Source organism: Monodon monoceros, unplaced genomic scaffold, assembly GCF_005190385.1.
Source record: "Monodon monoceros isolate NGI ecotype Baffin Bay Population unplaced genomic scaffold, NGI_Narwhal_1 Super_Scaffold_8, whole genome shotgun sequence".
Taxonomy (NCBI): Eukaryota; Metazoa; Chordata; class Mammalia; order Artiodactyla; family Monodontidae; genus Monodon; species Monodon monoceros.
Genome location: NW_021703785.1, coordinates 9,836,396 through 9,847,722, shown reverse-complemented (window position 1 = coordinate 9,847,722; position 11,327 = coordinate 9,836,396). Strand labels below are relative to the sequence as shown.

The 11,327-nt window shown below is 47.0% G+C and overlaps 1 protein-coding gene across 1 annotated transcript in view; it reads right to left on the bottom strand.

Annotated features, from left to right (window-relative positions):
• Positions 1-800: 800 nt before the first annotated feature.
• NALCN (sodium leak channel, non-selective) overlaps positions 801-11,327 on the bottom strand; it is a 292,250-nt gene continuing 281,723 nt past the window's right edge. Inside the window, exons 41-44 of the mRNA XM_029210183.1 lie at positions 9,901-10,051; positions 8,201-8,350; positions 5,967-6,084; positions 801-2,793 (exon numbers count right to left, since the gene is read on the bottom strand). Of these exons, the coding sequence (XP_029066016.1) occupies positions 2,600-2,793; positions 5,967-6,084; positions 8,201-8,350; positions 9,901-10,051 (613 nt within the window). The 3' untranslated portion in view covers positions 801-2,599. The remainder of the gene's footprint in view (positions 2,794-5,966; positions 6,085-8,200; positions 8,351-9,900; positions 10,052-11,327) is intronic.

The window sequence follows — 11,327 nt, the reverse complement described above, 5'->3', positions numbered from 1 at the left end:
TCTGCGTCAAGTATTCTATCCCTTACGCTTTCTGATGCCTTCAGAACCCAAAGCATCCCTTAATTAAAGGCAGTGGGTGGCATGATGACAGGATTAGTATCAGTGTCTGGCCTCCCTAAGGACCAGGGGACATTGTGGCTGACGTTTTCCCATCTGTATAACCAGCCTGTTTATAAGTTGATGCAAAATCTAAAAGGGGGTGAGGCATGTATCTTCTGGGCTTGCCGTCTGCTCTACTGGCTTCAGGAAAAGAGTGGCGTTAAGTCCCACAGGCGTCGTCTGGTTGTTTCCCTTCATTGCAAATGTAGGGTGCTGTGGCTTTAAGTGCATTGCTATTCTGCCCCTTGCTTCACTGCAGAATGAACAACAATGATGTTCTGCTGAACATCAATTACAGACGTTTTAGAAAGGGCTCAGCCGTTTTGTGAGAATGAAGCTGTATTACTCAAGTGTAATGAGCCAAGAGGAAAAACGTCTCGTTTTCATGCAGCACTAGTACAGACCCATGCCCTGGCTGCCAAAGATCCTTTTGTGAGTTTGGAAGGTACAGAGTATTCACTCAGCCTTATGAGCACTAACGTGAAAGAAACCTTCTGGCTTAGGAACTGAGCTGAAATGAATAGCAGGGACAGAGCTTTTGCCAACTAATTATCGACGGAATATTCAAATACAGAGTTTGCAAAATGCCAGCTCCTTAGTGGCCCCTCCACCAAGCCGTCTCCTACCCCCCAAACACACACATGTGAAAAGGGTTTAGAAATGATCATCAACTCGAAGGAAATTCTTTTACAAATCCAATATTTATTTTATTTTCTTAAGTACAAAGTAAACTCTAAATGAACATAAAACGAAATAAAATCCTTTCGGCTGTACTGACTTTAATTGCCCATTATCTTATTGTCACAATTAATCATATAAACACTACATGGACTGTCACCACAATGTCACATTTATTATACAGAAGGAATGTGATATTTGGCTAGTTAAGAATGTTAAATAGACAGAAGTAGATCATAAAGCAACTGGGGGAGTAGAGTGGCGGTCAGAGTATTCTGAGATCAACACTGTATTAAAAGAAGTAATCTAGGAACTTCCCTGGTGGTGCAGTGGTTAAGAATCCGCCTGCCAATGCAGGGGACACGGGTTCGAGCCCTGGCCCGGGAAGATCCCACATGCTGAAGAGCAACTAAGCCTGTGCGCCACAACTACTGAGCCTGTGCTCTAGAGCCCATGAGCCACAACTACTGACCCCGCGTGCCACAACTACTTAAGCCTGCACGCCTAGAGCCTGTGTTCCACGACAAGAGAAGCCACCACAATGAGAAGCCCGAGCACCGCAACAAAGAGTAGCCCACGCTTGCCGCAACTAGAGAAAGCCTGCACGCAGCAACAAAGACCCAAGGTAGCCAAAAATAAATAAATAAATAAAAAAGAAGTAATCTAAACAGCAAATTTCCAATCAAGAATTGTGTAGTTAAAGGCCCAAATGCACTTCTACTTGGTTGACCCAGCATAAAAGAACCACTGTTGCATCCAGAGGACATGGACAGCTGATGTGTGAAACATATACAATTGAGCTGTGAGATAACGAAATTGTGAGTTGGGAGTGAGATTTTGGAGAGTACCATTATTTCTATAGGAGAGTCTGGTAGCAAGGGCATCATTTTGAATTGAACACTGCAATAGTGTGTTGGGGGCGACTCAATTTCTTTGCTGATTTATGGCAAAACAGACCTACCTTGGGTAAGAGATGAAGCCAAGGGTAACATCACACATGCAAAGATTTTTAAAATGAGCTGAATCATGTAGTTTTACTTTTTTTTTGCTAAACTCTATTATTAAAAGGCTTTTTAAGAAACTCAACATCTTTAAGTAACTATGTACCCCCAAGTGATCCACGTACAGGTTTGTTTTAAGCCAGTCAGCTCTTTGGGCCCATTTCTTTGCTTGGTAGCTGCACACGCAGTTCTCTTGGGAACAGGCCAAGGGGACAGACATTGACTTGTTCTGATCTCTAATAGCTTGTGCGTGTTTTTTAAAATAACGTGAGAAAAAGAGTGTACTTTTTAAAATTCAGAATCTAATTTGTAAAACTACTATCATTTTAGCATGAGCTCAGTGTTGACATTTTCAGATCAATCATAAATAAATTCTCCCAAGAGAGGTATTTCTAGAGGAAGTGGGAAAAACGTGAACTAAAGATACAGCTCCTGCACCATAAATATCAGCCACTTTGGGCTAAGCGCTCTCTCAGGGGCTGAAAATAATGCGTAAGAGCATACATGCATATACCTTAGTTTACAGAGGTGGAATATAGGAAATTTTGAATGATCTACATCTGGTATAGTTGGTATAGTTGCTAATATTACGAAACTGCCATTTTGCAGATTCTCTTGAACGCGTGATAATAACCCATCACACACACAGCTTTGACAGACCCAGTTTTCTGCCTTCCTATGGCAGGACAGAAATCAGTTTAAAAAATCTTGTTACAGTTGGACTTAAATTATACATCAATTATGGATTGCTCACTGGACAATGAAAGAACATATCAGAAGTCAGTTTTCACCAGTGGACTTTCATCTTCACTGGCTTCCATCTAAATGTCCAGAAGGTCATCTCCGCTTTCGTCGCTCTCCACTGTCAGCTGCCGCGTCCACCACTTCTTAACCTCGGAACCACAGGAAGCTGTGTCTGTCATGGGGTTCATTTTGCACACGACAGATTTCATTGTGGTCCGCCCTCCAAACCGTAGGTTGACCGAAGACACCGAGTGGCTTATTGGTTTTGGTGCTGTGGAATCAACAAGAGTCCCGTGAGCAGCCTGGTGTGGCTTCTCCCCCCCCCCCCCACCCCCCGTTGCTAGCCATTCCTGAAACCCCCGATGGTTCTGTCAGTCATACTTTCCAGGAGCAAGTCCTACCCATAGATGTCACGTATGAAACCTTTCAAATACTTCGTTCTTTATATTCATAGTGGACTTTAAAATCATGTTCATGGACTAGTAACACCATTTGAAAAAAAAATGTCGCTTGCAATTTTTGGGGTTTTTTTGTTGTTGTTTTTCTGCGGTACGCGGGCCTCTCACTGTTGTGGCCTCTCCCGTTGTGGAGCACAGGCTCCGGACGCGCAGGCTCAGTGGCCATGGCTCACGGGCCCAGCCACTCCGCAGCATGTGGGATCTTCCCGGACCGGGGCACGAACCCGTGTCCCCTGCGTTGGCAGGCGGACTCCCAACCACTGCGCCACCAGGGAAGCCCTGTTGCTTGCAATTTGAGATAACTACAAAAACCAAAAAACTCACTGAAAGTTCCAGTTTGGGCAAATAAAGTGTCATGGAAATGTGTCGGTGTTCATTACTATACACATATTAATATAAAGAAACAACAAAGGAAAAGAAGGGATAGTGTAATAGACAGTGAGGGGAGACGAAGAGGTTTGGAGAAGGTAAGGGAGGAAAGATGTGGGTAAATAACATTTTTTTTTTGTAAAAACAGAAGTGTAGCATCAGAGAAAAAGGCATGATTCCTGGACAGATTTAAAATACGCTAAGGGCAGCATTCATCTTTCCAGTCCATGTGCCTGGATAAAGCAGCTTGTATGAAGACTTTGTTGACACACTCATGGCTTTGGGATTCTATCAATCAGTCATGGTTTGGGGTCCCACTTCTGTGACCTGTAGATGTAACCAACATCAAGTTCATGCCTCTGAACCCAAGTTTCCTCAAGTGCAAAATGAAGAGATTACAAGTTTCCTCACTGGACTGTTGTGAGAATTAAAATAGATTAAATGAGATGACCTAAGAAAATGCAGAGCAGAACCGCCATGTAGTCCAGCACTCCACTTGAGGGTGCACATGTGAAGGAGACAAGATCACTATCTTGAAGAAATACGTGTATCCCTATGTTCATGGCAGTATTGTTCACCATAGCCAAGATATGGAAACAACCTGTGTCCATCAACGGATGAATGGATAAGGAAACCGTGGTGTGTATCAAATGGAATATTACTCAGCGTTAAAAAAGAAGGAAATCCTGCCATTTGCAACAACATGGATGGACCTGGACGGCATTATGCTAAGTGAAATCAGTCAGACAGAGGAAGGCAAATCCTGTATGCTCTCAGTTACATGTAGAATCTAAAAAAGTCAAATTCATAGAAGTAGAGAGTAGAATGATGGTTACTATGGGTGGGCAGGTGGGGGAAATGGGGAGGTGTTGGTCGAGGGGTACGGAGTTTCAGTTGTGTAGGATGAATGAGTTCTGGCGATCTAATGTCCAGCATGATGAATATAGCTAATAATTCTGTATTGTATACTTGAAATTTGCTGAAAGACTAGATTTTAAGTGTACTCACCACACACACACAAATGGTAGCTTTGTAAGGTGACGCATGTTAATTAGCTCTACTGTAATAATCATTTCACAGTGTGAACGTTTATCAAAACATCACATTGTACACCTTAAATGCATACAACTTTTACACAAAAACAAAAGGGAAAAAAGAGAAAAAGAAAATGCATAGCATGACACTGGGGGGGTACATCGTTGGTACCCCATCTTGAAATGCTCTTTTTCCTGCCCAGTGCCTCTTCAAACTCAGGGTGTCCCCAATACCATGTCCCTTTAATTATCACCGTTGCTGGCACTGGGGCCACTTATGGGCCTTTGAAGCCACTTTTGACTGCATCCTTTCTTTCATCCTTTTAAGTGAATACCAAGGACTGTGCATCTCTCCTAGGTCGTCTTTCCTGTCCGTCCCTCCATGGTCTGGACCACCGCCTTCGCCCGTGTCCTCATCGCCTCTCGCCCACACTATTACACCATCCTCTGGCTCGTAACCCTGCCTCGGGGCTCTGCCACAGACAGCCCACTCTCTACACTGCTGCCATGTGAGTCTTCCTCAGCAGGATTCCAAATGTCATGTCTTGCTCAGAAATCTCTCCTGGTTCCTGACTGCTTACAGGATGAAGTTGAAACCACTCAGCCTGTAATTTGGGGTTGTTCATGGCCTGGCCCCAGCACTTACTCAATCTTGTTTCCCCTCACTCCCAGCTTTCCTTTACCAGGTTGAAGAAAGTCCGGTTCTCTCTGATCCCTGCATAATAGCCTCCGGGGTAGGAAAAAAGAGATTCCCTTCCCTGGTGTTAAGTGGCACTGGACAAGGGTAAGGCACAGTCTTCTGCTTTGCGGGTCAGATGTGCTACGGAAGACTTTGCAACAGTCTCTGTCTCTTCACTTGAATCAGGCTGAGGAGGGGACACAATTCTAGAGCCTAGGAAGCCCCCGCTTTCCCGCGGGCTCACTTCTCTACAGAGAAAACCCTGGGGCGGGCAGATCATTGCTCTCCTGCCACCTCTGCGTGGCCTGAATGGGATTATCCTGGCTTTCCAGACCCCCATGTCCCTCTAGAAGAAAACGCTCTCACTGAATCAATAAAATGTGGAAAATAGTAGGACCGTGAGGCTTACAGGAGGGAACGTGTGTGTAAGGCCCTCACAACAGTGATTGGCGTACAGTAGGTACTATAACAGATGAGACTGCACTAAATAAGTTTTGTTGTTCCTTCTTTGAGAAACCTGTGTCATTTCTGAGTGACATGTATCCACCTACTCCCTCTTAGATTAAATGAATGTTGCCTACGTTTGGGAATGCCTGGAACGTGCACCAGAAGTCCCTGGTGGTAATCGCCACCACTCTCTAGATCGTGGTTATAATACCGTTATTAGGTGCTGCCTTCTCTATTAGCTGAACACAAGGGGTGTAATACTGTTCTGTTCAGAGAAGTTATTTCGAGGGAAATGTTTTTGATGAGGGAAATACCTTTTTCATTATTTACTGTCTATAAATATAACTTTAGAGGCAGACCTGCCTGAATTTTGAAGTTCACGACCCCAAACACACAAAGAGCATATGGATGCCCTGAAAATGCCCCACTTGCTCGAGAAAGGACTTGCCATACATACCCGAGGGCAGGCGCCACTGGCCGAACTTCCTCTGGGGCTTCCCGGCCTCGGCTGCGTCCTGCCGACTGGCTCCCCGGTCCGACAGCGTGGGGCTCAGAAGCCGCTGCCGGCTGCTCGTCTGCAGGGGTGCGGGCGGGAGAATCAGGCGGTTATTCCTCGTGCTGTGCTCTCCTCCTCTGTGCACTGGCCTGGACCCTCATTTCATTTTAAGGAAGGAAGAAAGCCCCGCAGGAAAGTAAGTGGCGAAGACAACACGGGCCCATAGTGTCAACAATGGGGACAGGAAGAGTGAAAATGGGTAAAAAGAGTCAGGGAAGCTGGAAGAGTCACCACTGCACAGGGTGAGGAAAGCAGGCCCGACCCTGCAGGTAGTGCTTTTTCTTGGGCATCCCTCCCAGACTTCTCCACTCCCAAGGCCACACACCTGCCACCCCTGGGGGCACCGCCACGTACCAGGGCGGGGGGGACAGCGGGACTGCCTGGTTTGGGGACAGTACACGCTTGCCAACCCAGAGCCTCCAGAAGAGTTCTCAGCGGACAAAGCTCTAGGATGGGCCCCCGGAAGAGAACAAAACTTAAACCAGTTAAGACTGAAGCCAAAGAGAAATGCTCAGATCTCCATGCATTTCACCCCGTCTCCGGTTCACCATCTGCATCCCTTTCCTTATCAGCACCGTAGTCCTCACCTCTCTTCAGTGGCCCCTCTTGGGCTTTTTGACCTAAAACCAGAGAGCTCTGTTGCCATCACTTCCCCTGTCTCGCTGACTGTGAGGCAGGAGATAGATGGGCCCCAGGCTGAACAGCTGGAGTGCGTCCCCCGTGGACAGAGTCCAAGATGAAGAGGAGAAGCTGAGCCCTGCCCAGATAAAGAGACCACATATTCCTCATCCTCGAGGTCAAGGAGACCTTCCCGATTACACACGCGCAGAAAGGTTCCTCGGAGGTCAAAAAGGGAGGGGGGCGCCACCCCATGGTAGGTGATGTCAACCTACCCATAGGCCTCTTCACTAGAATCCATCTTGGCTAAGAGATGAGTGCGCATACAGGGGAGGACCCTGAGATATGCCAAATACAGGCTCAGAACCAGGCAAGGCAAGATGATTGGCCAAAGGAAGCTGGAAGAAATGCCGCATATAAGTGATTCAAACTACCGGGAGGGCGCGACTCTCCCTCTGAGCCCACCCGTGTGTCTAGCCACACGTATTCTATTTCCTCCTAAGAAACACTTTACTTGTTTCACTACTTTTTGGTCTCCCGCCGGGGAACCGAAATCCTGCTTCAAGCCGCTGCAGGCCAAGGTCACCCGAGATCAGCTGTCTTGCTCTTACCCCGGCACCACACGCGACCACTGCCAGCCATCCTCAGGGCAGACAGGCGGCAGGGCCACTGTAGAAGCCCCACGTCCCTGCTGTGTTGACCGTCCCTGCACAAGTAGTCGGTGGCATGTGATTCCTACTGGCTGGGGAGCCAACGACATGAATCCACCCAAAACTGGGCTGTAGAACAAGAGGGCCCCTTAGAGCATCCTGCTGGGCCACGGAGCCCCAGGCTTCAGTGTCTGTCACCTGCCCCGACTGTGTCACCACACACCCAGATCCGAGACCAGCTCCAGCCGATTCATAACTAAACCTCACAAAGGCCAGGCCTCCCGCCAGCTGCTTCTCACACACAAGCTCTCCAGGACGCTGGTGACTCTGTGCTTTTTTTTTATGGACGTGCAGATGCAGTCTGGAAGTGAAGCTATGCCAGGCCCTAGTACACAGAAGGTCCTCAAGCTAAGACTCCCCAAATTCCATATGCTCTTCTGATGCCCAGCTAAAGAAGGACAAATCCTCAATGAGCCTGACTATTTAAGGAGGTGGAAGGCCAACTGCAAGCATTTTTGCTCATTTTACTGCAAGTTTCCGTGACTTGGTGAGGAGGAGAAAACACTTAGGACAGAGCTTCAGGCAAGCCATGTTCTTCTAAGTCATGTGATGTTAACTCTTCAGCCAAAAATCAACAGGATTATTAAGTTCAGAGCGTTCCCACTGTTTTTTGTATCTATACAAATCAGAATCTTTTGAGATAACCTCCACTGATTCAGGGACGACAAAGACACAAACATCAACTGGATCAACGTGTTCCAGTTTTTTTTTTTCAACTTCCTATTAGAGATAGTGTCACTTGTTTAAAATGACTACGTGTTTTGTGAACACCTTCAGGTGACGGGCGCCTCCCGCCCCGGACCGTACCTCGGGTTGCATGTTGTTATCCTGACTGTTGGCGTTCAGGTCCTCGCTGGGCTGCGTGGTCTCAATACTGGGTGGGTTCAGAAACCGGCTCAGCTCCTGCTGTTGGCTCTCTCTCAGGCTGTGGATGATGCTGCAGGACTGCTGCTGTTTCTATGGAAATAGGATTGTTCTTTCAGGGACCAGAATTTCAGCCCAGCATCCCCCTGCCCGCACCGCTCAAATCTTATTTTCTTCTCTCTTCTTCAAAGGACCTGAATGCCTGGTCACCTCTTAAGAGCTTCCAAGTAAAGGTTCTTAACTGATTTCCCTGAGGAGTATCAGATTGCTTTAAAGGAGGACTTGGAGACTTAGGAATTGCCTTCCCATCCTGTTTTCATTTGCATAACAATTGGAATAGTTATGCTCACTGATACTACCTTGTGTTTTACTTTAAATAGAGTTTTTTTCCTTCTCTGAAAACATTTTTTTTAATCGAAGTATAGTTGATTTGCAATGCTGTCTAAGTTTCAGGTGTACAGCACAGCGATTCAGTTATACATATAGATATAAATATTCGTTTTCAGATTCTTTTCCTTTATAGGTTATTACATAATACTGAGTACAGTTCCCTGTGCTATACAGTATAACAGAAGTTTTAGATCATTAATGTGAGTTTCTATTTTTTTTCCTTATCTTACACTGTGCTCACTAAGCCAATGTGGATCTCTCCTTTCCTCTAAATTGGAAGAGGCAGGAGAGGCAGGAGACTTGGGTGGATGAGTGAAACCCTTGCTTCGCTCTTGTCTTGGCTCTGGTTGGAGCAGGCCAATCCGGCAGCGGGCCAACCTGTCTTGGCGCACACTGAGGCCTGAACGGGTGAGTGGGCACTGCCCATGCCCTGTCAGGGCCTGTGGGGGGCAGACGTGATCCCTGACCTAGCAGGGCTATGGTGGCCCAGCTGCCTCAGCTGCCTTGCTATTCGAGGTTGGACTGGCTCCTTGCTCTGGGGACCTTTCCTCCTCCAATAGATATGTTTCGAAGTTGGTGTTGTTCTGAGAAACAGGATAAAAAAAAAAATCTGTTATGGATAAATGTTTAGTGGTTAGTTTGATTTTCTTCCCCTGTGTGTGAAGCATAGGTCAAAACCACTCATAAAAGTAATAACCTAATAGAAGTGCCCACTGTAAACACAGTCTATGTCAACACAGTGTATGTTCATGGATTTATGAGTTAGAGAGTCTTAAAGCTTATAGTTCAGGAAGCAGATCATAAACTCTGGGGAGAGGCGGTCTTTAATTAAAGATCAAACAACATTGTCAACAATATGTTGGTATTTTTAGGAGTAATTTAAAAGTAGTTTTGTAAATTCAGTTGCCGTTCAGTATGTAGAGATTTCTGGCATTGTGAACACTCATGTTTCATAAATGGAGAGCATAACTATTTTAATATCCATAAACTGCTTTTTCAACATTCATGCTAAGTTATAAAAATGTGATTCAATGGAAATTTCTTATGGACTTTGCTCAAGAGGGTATGGCTGAAGGTGGACCAGAATTCAGGTTTGAATCATCATAAGTGGATAAAGGTGACGTGGCTATGGGCTCATAAGGTGATCACAGAAGGCTCCAGCGTAGGTGCTGAAGAAGCCCTTTCCGTTTGACCCTCCTTCCCCCCCTCCTTTGGGAGGAGGGAGTAAAGCCTGACAGGTCCGGCTCACTCACGGCTCTGATGCGCTTTAAGCACTTCTTCAGCCACATGCGGATGGTCTGCTTGGCCACCTCCTCCTCGATGGTGTACTCCAGCTGCTCCCTTGCGAGCAGCTCCTCCAGCTGCAGACTCTTCCGGATGTCAACCGACCGGTAGGAAAGCATGCTGGTGGGGGGGGAAACATGCAGTGATGAGCTCTGAGGTACCTGGGGTCTAGACTCTCACAATCCAGACAGAACATCACTCCATCCAACCAATGTAACATCTGGACGCCAGCCCTGACCAGCTGGAGGGCTTGGGCTGGTTATGTCACCTCTCTGTCTCTCTACCCTCATCTGTCCCACGGGGAGAGTCATGAGACCTACCTTACTATGTGACGAAGTTCGCTAGTATTGGCAAGGTACTTGCAACACTGTAAGCGTTTGTGAAACAGAATGTCCAGGCTAGGCCCTGACCTACGTTATCAGCTGCTTAAGACTCTGGAACTTTCCCTGTAGAAGGAAGGCTGCTCTTTCTACACTTTCTTCACATTCAGATCCAACTGGTGATGGTCAGTAGGCTTGGCTGTGGGTCATGCATCCAATCCCCCCCCCCGCCATTTCCCTCTCAATTTAACTCATTTGCCCCCTACATCTTCCTCATTCATGTTAGATGGGTGCAAAGCCAGGGTGGAACGTTCACTCCCATTTGGCCCTCGATACAATAGGCCCAGGCAGTGGCAAATGAAAGCAACACAGCTGACGTGCTGCACTGGGGCCCCTGGGCAATAAGGCACCTCATGCGTCCAGGCTGAGGGGCTCAGAGCCAAAGGCACAGCACCTTCTGGTGCTACCTGGTGCAGCCGTGGTACCCAGGTTATTGCTCAGCCTCTGCCTACCCCGAGCTTCGAGCTCAGAACCCTCTCCATAGTCCAGATCACAGCCTGGAGGCGCCGGAGGGGCCCTCCCCGTGCAGGTGCAGCCCTGGTACAATGACCTACTCTTGTTTGCTAAGGTTCTTCCCACCGTGGGCGAAGAAAGCACGTTTGCTCTTCCTCTCTTCTCTGCCTCATCAAGAATCTCATCATTGTTGAACAGTTGTCATCATACCCAGGGCTAGAGGAATAGGGAGGGGCAAAGGATGCCACCATCCACTTCGCCTGGGTCCATGTCATCAGACACACCAATGTGATCCAAAGAGGCTGCGTGTTAATTATTAGGGACAGTGATACGTCTATGCACCTGACTTTCAGCCTAAAAATATTTGTCACTAGGAGGGAAGACGGAGTGACATTCTGAGAGAGATGGCATCCTTTGCTGTTCATCGGTGTTTTCTGCCTCATCTTTTCCTGCCTTTTAGCTTTCCCCTAGGAAGAAGTGAAGAAAGGGAGGTAAAATCGATAACTTGAGAGAACTTCTCCCAGATCTTTCCTCTGTTCTGGTCTTTTTTCAAATTCCAGTCA